Source organism: Rhipicephalus microplus, chromosome 4 (genome assembly GCF_043290135.1).
Source record: "Rhipicephalus microplus isolate Deutch F79 chromosome 4, USDA_Rmic, whole genome shotgun sequence".
Lineage (NCBI taxonomy): Eukaryota > Metazoa > Arthropoda > Arachnida > Ixodida > Ixodidae > Rhipicephalus > Rhipicephalus microplus.
The window spans coordinates 155,453,533-155,472,186 of NC_134703.1; the positions used below are offsets into that span (position 1 = coordinate 155,453,533).

The 18,654-nt window shown below is 42.9% G+C and overlaps 1 protein-coding gene across 7 annotated transcripts in view; it reads left to right on the forward strand.

The window, feature by feature from the left end:
• The first annotated feature begins 415 nt into the window (after positions 1 to 415).
• LOC142814654 (angiotensin-converting enzyme-like) overlaps positions 416 to 18,654 on the forward strand; it is a 46,698-nt gene continuing 28,459 nt past the window's right edge. The window contains exons 1-6 of one of the 7 annotated variants that reach the window (XM_075893789.1): positions 416 to 524; positions 1,629 to 2,083; positions 4,406 to 4,564; positions 8,525 to 8,633; positions 9,525 to 9,668; positions 15,276 to 15,464. In XM_075893789.1, the coding sequence (XP_075749904.1) occupies positions 1,844 to 2,083; positions 4,406 to 4,564; positions 8,525 to 8,633; positions 9,525 to 9,668; positions 15,276 to 15,464 (841 nt within the window). In that variant the 5' untranslated portion in view covers positions 416 to 524; positions 1,629 to 1,843. Of the gene's footprint in view, positions 626 to 741; positions 849 to 1,628; positions 2,084 to 4,405; positions 4,565 to 8,524; positions 8,634 to 9,524; positions 9,669 to 15,275; positions 15,465 to 18,654 lie in introns of those variants that run through there. The other 6 variants (XM_075893792.1, XM_075893795.1, XM_075893794.1 and 3 more) reach the window with 6 other exon arrangements.

Consider the following 18,654-nt stretch of genomic DNA (forward strand, 5'->3'; position numbering starts at 1 on the left):
GCGTAAAAAATGAGGAAACTACCCAGCAATAAACAATATCGATAAAACAAAAAAAAAGCGTGCAGCAGCCGCCGATACTTGCGACAGACTAGAAAATGCAACAATGCTCAATCAACATCAAATAAACGTTCGCGCTGCGATCTGTCAGAAAGAAAAAGGAGAATTTTCGTCGCTCGTGATTCGTGTATGCACTCCGCGCAGAAGAAGTTAGCGAAACTTGCACAATATGACATAATCTTTGTTTTTCGAGCCCCTGATGGGGACCCATTCTGAATACCAATGCCCGCCCACTCGCGCCATCGTGATGTGTGGGCACACCGAAACGCTCAATTGCGTTAACCGGTCACGTCCACTGGCATCCTTTCAATATTTATTCGGTCCCGTGCAAAGGCCGATTACCGATCTTCCGCTGCGGGTGCAGGTAAACAGTCGCCCAAGAAAACAGCGTTCTTGCTACTTACAAGCGCATAGACTTTCGTGTGTGGAGAAAGCGGACAGAGGGAGCTTCATCTGCAAAGAGTTTGGTGAGTCCTTACAACGAGACACACACGCAGGTCTAATGTCCGGTCCGCTGCGGTTGAGCTGCAGTGGTTGAGGTTCTCAGCTGTTGACCCGAAGATTGCAGGTTCGACCCGGCCGCAGCGGTGGTGATGGTGGGGGTGGTGGTGGTGGTGGTGGTGTGGGTGTATGAGTGCGTGTCCTGTCCTCCTTGTGAAGAAGTGTCTGCGCAAAAGAGTGTGACATTATTTCAAATATCGGTGAAGCGAGTATATAATACGAATACGCAGGTGAGACGATAAAATCGCTGTTTCGTGAATCAATCTTGAGCAACCAGGACGATAGGCAACGTAAGTTATATCACACGGCGATTCAAGCTTGCTGCGACATTTCGGGACGCCGTTGTTTGTCTTGACATTGAGTGCAGTACGCTAGCCCATGTTTAGATGACTGCTTTATTGATAAACTTTGATAATCAGTGAGACGTCTTGTGGGCACAGCAGACAGATATATGTAGGAGCTGGTTTTATGAGAAGTACTGAATTTCTTTTCTTCGAGTTATCAATACAGTACTACCGCCGTTTCAATGAAACATGAAACAACTCAAGTGCTTCGTCATCACTAGTTGATGCCTATATATTGTGCTTTCTTTCATACTGCAGAACTATAACCAATTTAATAAGTATTGAGCCTGGTCTGATTAATTTTGAATTCTGGAACGTCTCTTACAGCTCTTTTTTCAGGCGTGCAATCAATCTTTCTATAGATATTTGCCTTCGTGACTTTTGTCTACAAGAAATAATCACCAAACAAGTTGAAGTTCATAACACTCAAAAAGGGAATAAACACTATTACTGACGATTTCTATCTTTCCTTTGTAGCGCCAGGTGTATTTCATTGCGTTAATCACGTCGTTTTCAGTTTTGATCATTCAACGCGATGAGGATGAAGACGAAAGTTGCTAGTCCCGGCTGATCGGGTCACGTTCGAAATTTCTCCGAAGCAAAGAACGCAAAAAAGAAGTCGTCTCCGTCCCTGAGCGTATAGATACTGAGTGAGACTGCGTAAAAAAAAAAATAAACCAAAGCAGGGAGAGGTCGTCCGTCAGATAATGCAGCACTGGTTTCCAGGTCTGGGCTGGCCCTCGACCTGTTCCGGATATCGTAGTGTCCAAGCTACGACGCCGTGCAGGTGAGGCTGTCGAACCCGGAAACCGGTTTGCTCTGGTAAAGAAACAGAAGAAAAAGCAGTTACCACCACGGAGCGGGCTGTTTAAAAAGCCAAAAGTCTGCTGCTGTCCGGCGCAGTGTAGCCAGTGCGTCTACGCCGTGGACGAGTCACCGCAATGGCCACCCACGGAAGGGCGTCTGCGGTCTTTGGCGGGCTACTCCTGGCCGGGGCGCTCTCCTTGTGCCACGTGACCGGAGCCGCCAGGGTTCCAGTGGAGGGTACCCTGGAAAACGAGGAGCAAGCCAAGGCTTACCTGAAGGACGTCGAAGTGATGCTCACCGAGTCCTGCCTAGACGTCGCTTACGCACGGTGGAACCACTCGGTCAACCTCACGGAGCACAACAAGAACAGATCTGTAAGCGCAGGCAAGCTTCCACTTTAAAGCACGGCGCACCTTCAATGAAACCACTGTAGGAATGAAATATAGGTGAACGTATGTGACCACACAATACGGGGGGTATGCTTTACTTCACGCTATACAGTGGTTTCATACCGCATTAACTGCCTATCATGCTAACAGGCTATCGTAACAGGACCTTTGCAGTGACTTGAGAATGGTAGGGGTGTGTGCTTTCAAGTTTCAGAATATGAGAATTCCATTTTTATACACCTTAGAAAGGCGCACATACTTTCACGTTTCTGGTGCTCTTATTCGAGCTGACGGAGGTAACCACGGGAATAAACCTCAGAGGTGTATTTCACTGTTAATTGCGATATCAGGCGGCGTTAGTCTCCCACGGAGCATGAAACAGCTGTTATCTTCTATAGATGATCCCTTGGACATTGCTTCAATAGATCTTCACAACAAATAAAGATACCGCAATAATCAAAAGCCCAACGTCTCTTACCATTCCGCTACGTTCCAGTTTGACAGTTACATTTGTAAGAATCGTGGTACCAAATTGTCGAGCTTTCACATCCTGGTAACTCAGGATGTGAAAGGTTAAGCTGGTTTTATTCATGGGCGATCAGTTAGTGACCCTCCAATTTATTATTTTTTTATAAAATGCATTGGTTCTCGGTAGTTGCGAATGAGAAGACAAATAAACTTAAGTACATCCCCAATATTCTTTGCGCACTCATTTTGTAGGTTTTCCAGGTTTCTGCATGCAAGTGAAGAAATCGCAAGCGTATGGCGTAACTTACGCTTAAGTGTGTGAACTAGCAGTAACCTAGAGCATAGGAAATATGTGGGCGTAGGCTAATCTCTGTTTACACTAAACTTGTTTATTTGCGGTCAGTAGGAACAAATGGTAGCCAAGTTTGGTGGTCTAGGTTTCGTCAGCATATCAGCGCCCAGCCTGTATGAAAAACAGATTCACAACAAAAAGCCATGCTAATTTGTCTTGTTCTGTTGAGTGAACATCTGTAGGTGGGAACAATCATCTGATGAAGATTCGCCACATAGTGTAAGCTAAGTTCACACTTGCACTAATTGGGCGTCATCTATCTCATCGGCAGTGTCAACTGTGACAAAGCGGAATGAAGGGAACATTGACCCTGCTTTGCATAGACCAGTGCTTATCAGATGGCCTTAGTAAGACCTTTTGTTGCGCTGGAAACATAAATATGGAAGAGATATCATGAAATAGCATTCATAATTTATATCGTTTGGTGCATCTACCTACTAACGTAGGGAAAGCATTGCAATATTTCAAATGCGCATTAGTGAATATACCGTTAATGGTCGGCTTGCTGTATCGCTGGCATTGCAGGTATGGGACCAATACTGAAAGGAGCACTACTATAAATTCCCGAGCATTTTCTATAACATCTCAAATTGCCGAGGTTTTTTATTTTATTTATTTATTACATACTGCAGTCCGTAGACCAAGCAGGAGGGGCACAAAAAGGTGCAGCGGGGAAAGTTCTGCAGCAGTGGAACTACTATCTATCTATCTATCTATCTATCTATCTATCTATCTATCTATCTATCTATCTATCTATCTATCTATCTATCTATCTATCTATCTATCTATCTATCTATCTATCTATCTATCTATCTATCTATCTATCTATCTATCTATCTATCTATCTATCTATCTATCTATCTATCTATCTATCTATCTATCTGTCTGTCTGTCTGTCTGTCTGTCTGTCTGTCTGTCTGTCTGTCTGTCTGTCTGTCTGTCTGTCTATCTATCTATCTATCTATCTATCTATCTATCTATCTATCTATCTATCTATCTATCTATCTATCTATCTATCTATCTATCTATCTATCTATCGCCGGCGAGGTGGCCGAATGGTTAGGGCAAAGATCTATCTATCTATCTATCTATCTATCTATCTATCTATCTATCTATCTATCTATCTATCTATCTATCTATCTATCTATCTATCTATCTATCTATCTATCTATCTATCTATCTATCTATCTATCTATCTATCTATCTATCTATCTATCTATCTATCTATCTATCTATCTATCTATCTATCTATCTATCTATCTATCTATCTATCTATCTATCTATCTATCTATCTATCTATCTTATGACTCGTGTGCGTAGTTGTTCGCAGCCTCTCACATGCAAGAAATTAGGCTACACTTGTAGCAACGCGGGTGCGCGGTTTTTCAAACCAGAGTCACTTCGTTGGCGTGTGAGCTGTTCGAGGAAGATAAAACGTGACGTCTACTTCTCTGTGACCATCATCATCTCTGCTCTTTGTTTTCCAGATTGAAGCGAGTCTCGAGATGAGCCGCCTCTACAAAGAAATATGGAAGAACGTAACCAAATTCAAGTGGACCACCTTCAAGGACGAACAAACTCGCACCGTCTTCAAGCGAACGTCTGTGCTGGGCAGCGCGATACTTCCAGATGACGAAAAGCGAGAGGTAGGACAATAAGAGAGTTGGTGCGTGTTTAGCTCTTAACTGAAGCATTTACAGAACGTTCGAAAACAGGCCCTTTGCATGAAGGGCACGTGCGCATTAAAGTATTGCATGCTCGTATCACTCATGGCGACGCCAGTCACTGCTCAAACGACAAAAAAAAATTCTAGCTACAGATGCTGCGGCTTCTGTGATGAGTGTTTATATAACAACAGGCGATTCTACACTACCCGCGTCATATCGCAAGTAAACTGTACTGTCACGCGTTGTTTGCAGAAAACAAAAAATGACCACGACATCATAAGTTAAGTTACACCACAGGAAACCCAGCTTTCAAATCCCGAAATCCCGAAGAGCTAATTGCAGCCAGCCCTGATGCCCGATATATCAATGGCGAAAGTGACTAGCCAATGGCAAAGACCCCTTACAAGGCACACAATCTGTTAAAGTCGACCTCCCCATGGATGGGAATGAAAAGTGCAGCATAACGCTCTGCTATGGCTTGTGGTTACACTGCTGCACAGCTGAGCTTAAGAAGAATAGTTTGATGCTTAGCCATAGTGGCCGCATGATGGAGGGGAATGCAAAGAACACCCGTGTGCCTGTAACTTTCGCAAGGCTAGATCCGCACGAATACATACAAGATTTTAATCCTAATCCTTATCCTAGAGTCAAATGCATGTTACGGAACCCCGAATTGTTAAAATTAAAATGGAGTGCTTTATGTCTACGTGACTCATAATCGCAACTCGGTGACAACCACTGAAAAGGTTCGCGAGCACAGCTTATCGAAAATGTTTTAATAAGAGAATGCTTGAGCTTAAGAGACACCTCATATCTGTGTAACTTCGAGATTGAGGAAACCGAACCACAAAAATATGATTGGTCCCTGTTTTAAAGGAACTGGTCGTAACACGATGCTCAAACGCAGCTTCATTCAGGCTTCTGCTTGCTCATCATTCGGTAAGAAGTGCAAGCGTATACAAAATTGCCCACTGCCTATAGCGACATGTGGCGGCGAAATAGGAAACGTGAAGCCACTCTTTGGGGGAAAAAGAGGGTGTGTGTAACCCACTCTTTTCGCTAAGTTTTCCCTTTCCAAGCACATCAATCGCTTTAAAGAGCCATGCTAACTCTCTTTTGAGTGCCACGACTCTCCAACAGTACCATAATTATAACCAAAGACAGTTCACGAGTCTTTTTAAAGCCATTCACATGCGTGGAAAGCCAGGGCTCACACACAAAAAAAGTCAGAAGACTTTTTTTTTTCAGAATGTAGTCGTAAAGATTAAGCATGAAAAAAGTCGCAGCTATGTCGCAAAGGCGGAGCAATGAATGCGATTGCAACAAATTGTAGTGTCACTAGAAGAATTCCAAGCAGATCGAAACGTGCCCCGCGCTGTTCACGCACAAATGACGCATGAAAAGTACTACAACAGAATTGTAACAGAACGTAACTACAACAGAATTGTTCTGGTGAAAGCCCAAGCATACAATCCTTTCCAGCGCGAGATAAGCGCGCGCACGCGTAAGCGTCCAGCCCTGTCTCCTCTTTGCTGGGCAAAGTACGCATGGGACATGAAAGCGTGCGCCGCCGCGTCGTTATGATCTGGCGACGCTAAAGGCCCGTGGGTGACGCTCGCTCATTGCACTATCTCGCTGGTAATGCTGAAAACCGGACAGTTCACCCGAGATAGCCGTCGCAAGTGGTTAATAACAGACATAAATAGCTTGCCTTTTTAGGGGCGAAGCTCCTTAGGGCGTGGGCTGTGCGTCCCCTGTATGTAGCCACCTCTAGATTAGTTCTTGCAGTGTTCACTAGATGGTGGTACCGTCTCCTCTATGTAGCCACCTCTCGTTTAGTTCTTGTAGTGTTTACTAGATGGTGGTACTTGTAGCTGATGATGAAAAGATGCAAGATGTTATAAACTAGAAAGCGGTACTTGTAGTTTATGAAAGACGCGAGATCTTATAAAATAGGAATGATGTCACATATGGCGCGTGTCATTGGTTGAAGGCAATCGTTCGATTTAGTGCGGCGACGTACGCTAGGGGGAGCGATGTAATAAAATCGAGTGGGCAAAATGTACAGAGCATTCATGGTTTACCAGGTTTACATCCGGAGCTTCGCCCACTCATCATCATTCACTTCGTGGATATGGCGGCACTTTTTTTAATTTTTAAAGAGGTGCTCTTGCGTGGATCAGTGGCCAGCGTCACGCTTTCACAAGCAAGAGGTTGGATTTACGCTTCCGCGCGCCGGGGTCTTTATCTGGGCTATTTCTTTTTCTTTCTTAATTTTTATGTATAGAGATAGGTATACATACATGGTTTTTTGACGTATGCATGTGGGAGGTAGTGGCCAGATACTGCACCAGGGTGGCCAATCCTTCTCTGGTGAGAGAGTGCGTTCCCGGCGGTGGTTACCGGTGAGGCCGCACCCCAGGCCTCTTAATATATATATATATATATATATATATATATATATATATATATATATATATATATATATATATATATATATATATATATATATATATATAAGGGAAAGAAGTGTGTATACCTAAGGGCTCGTTTTTCCGTGTTTTAACACAATAATAATGAGATATAACAGACAGTAATGCCAAGGAATGTACAGGGGAAGTTATTAAAACCAATGGAATGTAAACAAGAAGAAAGAAAAGTGGATGAAAAAATTACCAACTGTGAGCAGGAATCGAACCTACGAGCTATATATATATATATATATATATATATATATATATATATATATATATATATATATATATATGTGGTGAATGACCATGACGTCGACGGTGGCTGCAAAGTACAGTCGAGAGTGTCCATGTTTTCACGCTTTGACTTTTTTTAGCGTGCAGGACAGCAGGTGCACCACGCCCTTATGCACGAGTTTAATATATTATACCATGAAGATCCTTCACACGTTCGTCTTGGTAACCAATACTCCACAATACTCCGACGGCCACAGCACCACGTATCTTAATGGGTCTCTTTCGCCTTCTTTCTGTGCCATGTCCTCGATATTAACTATTACTTGGGATAGAGCTTGCCCAACGGAAACTGGAACTAGGTCAAGCGACCTAAAGTAAACAGAAAGCGTAAATTGAGTGGCATCTTACGCTGACGCGGAGAACTTTGGCGCTCTCTTTACTGACGCCATTTCCGTCCCGGAAATGTGAATATTACTCTGACATGCAACGAAGGCACTCACACTATTTAGAATAAGGAGTGAGTTGTCTGTGCAGTACTCTCTGCTGCAACAATCACGCATCTTAAGAGCCTTTAAACCGTCTCACCCTAATTCGTTTGTTACAAAAGCCCATGGGTTACACTGCAATGACATTTAGTAATCATCTGTGTGTTATATTTTGCAAAAGCACTACACTTCATTGAAATGTTGAGTATTCGACAACGGGAAACATTTTTGCTTTTTTGCATGACTTTTGATTAGAGAGGTCATTTTGTTCTCCTCACCGTTGGAGTAAGAGATGTGGGGAGTAACTGCACCCAGTACTTGTAATTGCACCCAGTACTTGTAAATGCATGAAATTTTAAGTGTACCCCTTTCTGTTATAGCGTCTTATTTTGGTTGCCTTTTTTCCCAATAATTGTTTGTTTGTAAACACCCAAGTGTGCATCTATTCTGTACTTCATAAACAACCACTAGAATGTTATTTTCTTTTCTTTTTTCTTTCAATCATACGTGAGCACCGTATGGAGTTTGGTGTGCAATTGTTTCTGTTGCCTTGTACAAATGGGAGGTGGGGCTAGTCAAGCTGCTATAGCGCAGCTTTTTTTCTACTTTCCATGCCACAATTGTTTCTTGTTTGTGTAAATCACGGTGTATCGTTGTGGTGAAATAAATTTCAACTTTCAACTTTCAACTTTCAACTATGAACGCGAATTATCAGCCAACACGACGCCGGCTTTTTCTCATTACAGCTCGTGCAGATAATCGCCGATATGAGCCAAAATCATGCATCGGCCAAGATATGCCCATTCAAACGCAATTGCACATCACCTGAAAAGTGTAACATACCTCTGGACCCGGGTAAGTCGGCATTTCATGCATCATGAAAGGCAAAACTTTATTATGAACTTGGAAGTGTGGCAGTTTGGGCTAGTTGGTATGACATGGTCGTCATTCTGTTCTCGCGATATAACTATCGTCATTTATTATGAAGTTCAGTTATGCTAACCGGCAGTGTATTAATAAAACGACAGCTCAAGGACAGTGTTCCGAACATATTTGTGAAACCAGTATAAGCAGGGATTCAAGCATTACCGCAAGCCTGTGTAGTTTAGTGGTTGTGTTATTTCGCAATTTCGATGAAGCTCCACATTGTTATGCTAGACCACCTCAGTGGTGCAGGAGTTACGGCACTCGGCTGTGGCCCTGGAGGTCGTGGGTTCGACTCCAGCCGTAGCGGTCACATTTAGATGTAGGCGAAGTGCTAGAGTCGAAATAGGGAATCGCTAGTCAAAATTTCCGGTTCATATGCGTGCCTAGTAGTCATATCATGGTTTTGAAACATAAAACCTTGGATGATTTTACAAAGTTATGCAGGCAAGTGTTCTGGATTATCTATTTTCACCTGTTCATGCCTGCATGCGTGCGCTTGGTACACCTTACTCGTGACAATAATTTAAGCTCAGCGGTTGTTTAGACATCTCCATATCAGTAAAACAGCAATTCTTATATTATGTAGTACTAACTTAATACATACGTTTTACCAATATCGGCTTTTCGCCTTCCGGACTAAACTACCGATTCTTTTTTCAAAAATGTTTTTGTCCATTACTTTTCACTTTTTACCCAACTGCTCTTAATTTTGATATTTTTGGCTTGTTGGTTTGTCCGTTTTGTCTTTTTAGTGGTAAACTTCTTCTTTCTTGTCAACGTCTTCCGATTTATGTTTGGTGTATTTTGCAAACACGACAGTCATAAAGGACACACTGGAGAACTCCCGCGACTACGACGAGCTGCTGCACGTGTGGAACGAGTGGCGCAAGGTGTCAGGCAAGCCGCTCAAGGAGAAGTTCCTGCGATACGTCGAGCTCGAGAACAAGGCTGCGAAGCTCAATGGTTAGTGCTTTTTAATCTGCATTACTGAAGTCAAACACTCCAAAGTGTGTGTGTTCATAAAATAAATGCGTAGGAAAAGGGCACGAAACGCTTACTTGGCCCACTACAAGTAACTTAAACGCAGTCTGGTGTGTGTGCATTTCTACGACGTTTAGTTTTGTATTGCAATCACTACATCCTTAGAAAAAAATGTTTTTTTGCTGCCTACATAATATGCAATCTGTTGAATTCAACATTTCGTATTGTAATACGGAAATACAGTGTAAACCAGTTTGCACCCTTAAGGGTGCTTTGCCACGTCTATAACTAACACCCTACGGTAAGGGTATATTGACGAACCAAAACACTCATGTCATGGGTGTCTTCAAATGCCAAAACACCCATGACATGTGTCTTGAAACGCCAAAACACCCAAGACTTGAGTCATGTGGTTTGGCAAAAAACACCCACTTTGCACTCTTAAGGGTGCAAACTGTTTTACAGTGTAACTAAGACCTTGGCGTAAAAAAAAGAAGACAACGAGAAGTAATATAGGCTGTTTTTTTTCTGTATATGTAGCCGGCGTTAATTTAGATATATAAATAATTTATAAAGCTTTCGTTCGCTGGCCGTGGAGTAGCACGCACGCAAGCACGTACAGTGTCAATTTAAAAAAAAAAGGGAACACGGGAACGTGTGGCCTGCGCGCTCCAGCGGCTGCTGGCAGTGCGTTCAAGTAGGAGCGAGAGCAACCAAAGCATCTTTTCCGGTAATCTCACGGTGAGCAAAAAAATCATTCGTTGCTGATATGGAACCAGTGGCAAGATTGCAGCCCCTCCACCTCCAAGATGATTACTGGCCTCCTGTGTAGTCGCAGTGAAGAGGAAGAAGGTTGAGATTTCGCCGCTGGTGTCATATTATGAATGGGTACTTGTTTTGCTCGCTCCGAGATGACGCGAAAAGAGGTTTTGGTTGCTCTCGCTCCCACTTGAACGTGCTGCCAGCAGCCGCCGGAGTGCGCAGGCCACACGCTCGCGTGTTCCCTTTAATAAAAACTGACACTGTATCAGTTCAGATTTATTTCCTTAAAGGCTCCCATTCAGGGGGTGTTACATAAGGGGTGGCTTTACAAGAAACATCCAACAGTAATGATTCAATTAACATTGCAGATGATCGGTTATGCGGTCTTGAAAATCAGGTGATGAGGCAATGTTGACGATGTCATAGGGTAGGCTGTTTCAGTCTGAAGCTGCTCTGAGGAAGAATGAAGCAGAAAACGTAGTGGTATGAGATGGAAGGCGGGCGACTTGACGTGGATGACTGGTGCGGGGGGAAAGGCGTGATGGGGCTGTGATATACGGCTTTTGATTGAGTTACGAATAAAATAATTTATGATACACGCACAGAAAGAGAGAGAGAGAAACACCCCATTTTCTATATGTTCCACACGCGTTCACCTTCCTGAGAATCCACTCAGCCCATAACGATCAGCTGCCATCCTGCCTACGAGTTACGTGCCCCGTCCACGACCATTTCTTCCTAATTTCAACTTATGCGTTGTTTTTGAAGTACATTTCTCGTCAGGGCGGCTCGCAGGCAGAGGAGCGGCTGCCAACCCATCCACGCCCGCCCTTAGTGGCGCTGCGCCTGCTTGTTGGGCAAGTAGGCTAGATCGGATCGCCGCCGCTGATGTCGTTCTCGTTCTTCAGCACGTACATTTTCGCGATAGGTTATTCCAGTCAACGGTTCTTTCAGGAACGAACCGTGGTTACAATGCACCTCAGCACGACCAGGCGCAGCTCTCTTATAACGATCCTGAAAGCTTGCACGCGCGCAGCATCTATTTATGACGTATTTGAAGATTTAGATGGTTGCTGGGAAACTCCTATATAAACTTGGCCCACTTATACCTGGTCACATCGGTAGCTTTGACGCCGCTGATCCACAGCTCTTTCTATGGTGTATGGTGCATGCGTGGCTTAGCATGAGGTCACATTTGCTGTAGGAGCTAGGCAGGCGTGGCGGGTTCCGTAGAAAAGCGCGGCTTGCCGGTTGCTTCGTCATTGCTATTGCTTTGGCGCATGAGTAACTAGGTATGACGTCATTAAATAGGTTGAGGCTCTTATATCTTCACCATTAACACATATTATTAACAGAATGCTTGAAACTGGAATTTTCCACTCAGATCTGAAGCTTGCTCGCATATGCCCGATACATAAGGGAGATGCTGTTGGTGATATAAATAATTACAGACCCATTTCGGTGCTACCTGTGTTATCTAAAGTATTTGAAAATGTCATCAACACGCGTCTTGTTAATTTCATAAATAAGCACCAAATCATAAACGATGCACAATACGGTTTCCAGAAAAAGAAAAGCACTGAGCTAGCTTTGTTACATGTAAAGGATAAAATACTACATGACATTGAAAACAAACTCTACAGTGTAGGTCTTCTCATTGATCTAAGGAAAGCGTTCGATTGCGTTAATCAGGACATTCTGCTACTGAAACTTAATGACTATGGCATTCGCGGCATCGCCCTAGATCTTTTAAAGATTTATCTTTCTTAGCAGTGTGTAAAAATTGGAGATGCTACATCCCCTACAACCACGATAAAACAAGGAGTGCCCCAGGGGTATATTCTGGGACCCTTGTTATTTATATTGTACGTTAATGACTTATTTAATATTCCTAACTCTCCCAAGTTAGTAATCTACGCTGACGAAAACAACGTCTTTTTTTCAGCGCACACACTTACTCAGCTTCAGAAAGTGATTGATTGATTGATATGTGGGGTTTAACGTCCCAAAACCACTATATGATTATGAGAGACGCCGTAGTGGAGGGCTCCGGAAATTTAGACCACCTGGGGTTCTTTTACGTGTTCAGAAAGTGATAAACGACTATCTTGTTCAGTTGGATGGTTGGCTTCACGCTAATAAACTATCCCTAAATAAAAAGAAATTTAATTACGTCCTCTTTAAGCCCGTTAATAAGCCCTGTGACACAGAGCTTACGCTAACGTATCAGGGCACCGTCTTAGAGCGCGTAAAATGCCAGAAATTTTAGGCGTATAGTTTGAAGAAAGCATGTCGTGGAATACACACATCAATAAACTCACTTCAGAGCTAAGCAGAGCCGTCGGCATAATATTTAAACTATCCCATTTAATTCCTTTACATCTAAAAAAGGCGATATAATACGCGCATTTCTACTCCTGCTTATCTTATTGGACACTTGTTTGGGGTACCACAACAACTACTAATTACTACAAACTAGAAACAATGCAAAAGAAAGTGCTCAGACTTTTCGAGAACTATTTTGGTGAGCCAAAAAACTTACCCACAAATCCTTTATTTGTTAAGTATAATTTGCTTAAAGCAACCAAATTATACGATTATAAACTCCTCCTGCACATACAAAAACATGATCCGATAGACACGGCACATGCAACATCAAGACGTTATCCACTACTTAATACACAGACACCAATACCAAGAACACGTACGAACTACGGAAGGTCAGCCCTCACTTATCAGATACCTGCACTAATAAATCGTGTATCTTCACAAATAAATTTTGATATCCCATTTCATGGATTTAAAAAACAAATAAGACTTTCCCTATTAGATGATTGTGCAGCCGTTACAGCATAACCTCATTAACTGTCACTGCACCACTGTTCTTGCATTGCATTTTTTATACGTTCAAACGTTTGCATTTTCGATATGTGCAGTTATCCTAGTTATATGGGTGCATTTTAATTTCTGATGCATTTCCCTGTTACATTCCTTTCGCTGTATCTGTGCATTTTTGTTGTACCTCTTTATATTTACTTTGCTATGTACCGATGCTATTATATCTTGTCAAGTTATATAAGTTGTATTATGTCGTGTTAGTTATACTTTTTATTCGCTGCTGCCTGTACGGTCCCCCAGGTCCCTTCAAGTTGTTTTGCAACAGCTTTTTTGCCTGGGGAACCCCCAACTTTTTGTGTTGGAAATAAACCCAAACAACAAACAACATATCAGCTGGCGTGGTAGCGAGGCAAGGCAAGGCCAGAGGGTGGTCAGACAATGGCGCGGTGAGGTTACGTGCGGGGCACATCGGTTTTTATGGCATGCTTAACAGCTTCGCTGTTAGAAAGTTAAGCCATATCGTCAACGTTAGCGTGTTAATTACTGTTTGCACAGAATTGGCGTTGACATATCTCATATATATGCAACCAAAATTGTTCATCGACAAGCAATCTATGTGCTTGTCAATTTTTCAGTTCAATGAGATCTAACGTATGCTTCTGTTTTTATACTTCGCTGAACCTCGTCCAAGCTTTACTAAAGTTATCCGAAAAGAGGCCTAGGTCGGCGCGTTTCGATGTGTTTCTAAATAGCATCCTGCAGTGTGACCAACTTCCTACTCACGTGACACTCCCGATACGTGATGTTGTACTGTTTAATAGAAGTAAGAGAAGATGAAGACGGTCTATTTCTTGTTAGCAAATTAGCCTTTCAAGTTATGTACAGCACCATTCTCACCGCGATTGAGACGGAGCCTTGTAAGACATAAAACGTGTAAATAGTGAGAATACGCAAAATATACGCCCCATTCACTTCTGTGCAACAAGTTTTCGTGACATCTAATAATTTGATGATGTCAGCTAGGACTTATGCATTTTTATTTTAAGCTACCAGACATTTAACATAAAAACTTTCCCAAACAAAATTTGATTAGCATCATGTGGCTAAACTACGAACATAAAAACCGCCAGGTCTGCGCAGACCGCGCAGCACTGTCGCTGCTAAAGCTGGAAGAGCAGCTTTTCAGAGGCTTTTTTAAACACTCTTTGGGTAACTAGTACAAGCACACTTGCAGGGTAGCCACTGCGTCATTCATAATCATAATATTTGTGTAGTAGGTAAACGTTGACTATGTCATCCGTCGTCATTCTTCAGCGAAACGTGGTATCTGCTACATACTTGAGAGGTGCAATTTTTTTGATGCGATGACTGTTGACGATGAAGATATGCCTGAAGCTTTTGTTATGGGGTTGGACCATTCGGTTGGATTCGATTGGAGCATGCTATTCACATAGTGTGACGCTTCGTTGTTCCTTTGCTGTTTTGAAATACTTTAGTACTCCTAGTAACGCTATTTGTTTACCGACATCAAGCCTGCCTAAGGCCAGTTTGCAGTGTAGCGCCAAGCACCTGCACGGCTCAGTGGTAGAATACCGGACTCCATGTCACGCAAGGGACCCGTGTTCGAATTCCATTGTCTTTGGTGTTTTTGCTTAGTTGTTTTTTTTTCTTATTTTGCTCAATAGTGGTTACGGACCCCGGCGGTGGCGGCGGACAACTATGGCGCACGTGATCCTCGTTGTGATCTCATAACATCTTTCGCTGTAAATGGTTTTTAAGGATGTGACGGTCACACAGACATTCGGATCTTAGAGTTTCAGCGTGCAACTTGAGAAAACAAAATTACGACCTTTTTCTGTGGAGTTATGGACGTATGCTGGCAAAATCAGCGGAAACAACGTTCGTCACGACTAATTCATCCGTCCAGACTGACTTAGCATTTTGCAGTTGTGTATACTTTAATGTGAACAGCGTCAATTTTCCTCGCAGGTTTCGAGGACGCCAGCCAGATGTGGCAGGAGACTTACGAATACGAAGGATTCGAAGAGAGCATGGCGCGTCTGTGGAAGCAGTTGGAGCCCCTGTACAAGCAACTGCACGCTTACGTCAGGGCAAAACTGATCGACGTCTACGGAGGCAAGATAAAAACGGACGGCCCGATACCCGCACATCTGCTCGGTAAGCATTCTGCCCTTACGCCGTATGGTGAAGCAGCGCAGTTTTTACGGGGACAACATACGGTCTACTGAACGGTCACCAACTATACCCCAGCTCTGTCTTATTGCACTTCATTCTGTCGTGCCGTTCATTGTGCACAAACACTGTAACATTATTTAAAACAGCAACGCACAAAGAAGCGCCGTCATTTACCCTCTTAATAAATCTCGAACACGCAATATCAAGTTTGCTTTCATCCATAGGCGTCGGCAGGAGAATGCAAAAGGAGCACTTGCCCCATCCCCCGAAAATGCCACCAGTATGTCCCCCCCCCTCCCTTCAAACTGCGTCAGCACCCTATTCCTCTCCCAACCACGCTGTAAAGTGGACCCCCACCCCCCAAGACAAGGTCCTGTGTTTCAGCGGATGTTTTTTTATCATAATTATAATTTTCTCTTTCATGTATGGTGATGGTCTATGATAATGTACGCTGTATATGTCAAGTATGACAGTACTTTATTTGCGGTTGCTACACGCAATCTCGTGTGACCTGACTTTATATTATGCTCAATGTTCTCTCCTTTAATTAGAATTATATTATTTCTAGGGCCTTCAAGCCTTCATTTGAATGGTTGCTGTATTTCTGAATATCTTAAATTTGTGAAAGCAGAACACAGAACAGTGTCGCTTTCTTTGTTCCAAGAGTACAAAGATAATTTGTATGCTCTGGGATCTGGTAAAGTGATACAGTAGTTATTAACGTAACAGTGGTTTTCCCAAATACACTTTTTACTAACAGATTCCTCTTATGTGCAAAGCATATTTCTGCTCTTTTTTATGCGCTACGAAGTGCTTCAAATGCGCCCTTACTCTTAGACAATTTTACTCATGTTTGCTTCACATTCACACGGGCCAGAAAAAACTCTCTTGACGCAGACACCGTATTTTTACGCACATAATGTGCCTTTTTTATTACGTAACTTGCATTACCAACTAGAATCACCTGAAAAATCCCACTTATCCACCAAGTGAATGATGATAAGTGGGGTGAACCTACAATGCTTATTGGTAAAATCGTCAAACTTTCGCCCACACATCACACAAAGACTCGACACCTTGTCATTGGGTGACTGTATACGCACTTCTATACAAAAAGTTGATTATTAAATGCGATAGTCTTTCTAAAGGGACACTAAAGTCAAATGACAATTTACGTCAGAATGAAAGCTCAATGTATGACAACATCTAAAACGACTGTAATATCAACAACAGTGCCCCACTTACCGAGAAATGAAAGTAAATGCACAAGAACACAAGCGCCGCAGTAGGACATTTTCAGAATGATCCCGATGACAATAGACAGGTAACCTAGAAAATATTATCAGTAATCAATCTAACTGCACTAAATAAACAATATTTCGTGCATTAAGAGACGCAATAAAATGCTGCTTGTTCGTTTCCGTTTGATTCACGGAAAAAAGAACCGCCGAGCGTTACTATGAAGAATGGCGCAAATGGTTCAAAAATTCTACTTTCGCGTGGTTACACGGGAAAGGTGGAGTCATCTAGCGGGGCACAGTTGAAACAAAAGCGTCTGTAATCTCGAAGCCAATGGAAGAAAATTGATCAATGGCCGTGGCTGCTGCTGTGGGTCGCGCTGCTTTCGGTCTGCTGCTATTAGGACAGTAAAGCCGGGCAACGTTGTGCATGAAAACAGTGACGTGAGACGGTCCAGTCGGTCCGCTTCTTGAGGCGGGTAATTTGAAGTGCACTAATCTGACGTGGAGCACTAAAACGTGATTTTATTTCAAAATAGGCCCTTCCTTGGCAAAAAGTAAGACTACGAGGTTTCTGGACCGCCATTTCAACAATAAACGTCGACTTAATAGTTGACTTTAGTGTCTGTTTAAGATACTTCAACGAAAAAATTTTGTCTGTTCGTTGGTGTCTGTTTAATGATTGAACCACCCGGAGAAAGCTTAAGCCGGGGTTCATGCAGAGCCCACCCTTCTTGATTTCGCTCTAGTGGCTGCATTCATACTTGCAAAATCGTCAGTCAGAAAGCAAATAATACGCATAGTTGAGATGCAACATCAATATGTAAGTGTTAGGCAGTGTGTCTTTTCGTGTAAAAAATGCATAGATACCTAATTCTGAATACCTAAGTGTTTTGTTATACTGCGCTGATAATTCGACGCTGTAAACGAAAGAGAGAGTGTTTCCTACGCTTCGCTAAAACATTCTGGGGCTTGAACTGAAATGACCTGGCATTGCCACCTACCAGTGGCACTGCGTTCTAAAAATAGCTTTAATTTCTTCGCATTACTGTCAGATGGTGCCATATCTCACACAGTGCGCTTGGAGAGGAGGAGGAAACTGCCGCACACTTGATAATGTTCTGTAAAGGGGTTAGCCCTATGGTTCAGGATGATGGCGCAGAGTTTTTCGAAGCACTGGGGTTTAGGAACAGGGAGGGCAAAATATACTTTAGGCAGGTAGAATTAACTAGAAGAAGGTTATCTGATTGGTGGCTAAAATCAAAGCACGAGTGAAAGTAAACTCTTCACATCAAAATACCAGTCCTCAACTTAACTACTTAAATGAAAAAAAAGATAAATTTAGTCTTTGGTTCACTCAGTATTACGGCTAGGTGGCGTTAGCGGCTGCCCGATCTACAGGGTACAGCCATATCCATCCATCCATGCCTCCCGACATATGACTATCGTCCTTCGATGTTCTTTGCAGCGAAGCACGGAGATACGCCGCTAATTTATTTTATATCAATATAATTAAATACATTTAAATATGCACAAAATGTAAGCAGTTACATATAAATGAAATTATGTACAAGGATTACATGACTGAATACAGTGTTGTGCAACATGTTTTCTTTTGGAGATTACAATTTCGTGGTGAGTGAAGTGCGCGGCAAGGGTACCTTAGATGAGAAGTTGTAGTTGCAGATTGGAGAAGGCAATGTCGATAAAGGTCCCTTTCTTGGTGGTGGGACACTTGTGGTCGTACGAGCGGCACGAGATACCGTAACGTGACATCATGTGTGAGACTAGCCAACGGTCATCAACGCCATGATGTCAACATGGCTAGTCGTGAAGTTATCAGGTGTTCTTCGACTGGGTTGAACACGGGCATGTGGCCTGGTCTGCCGATTCCGTGACCACTGGCGTCAGTGCGGACTTCCGTCGGTGCTGAA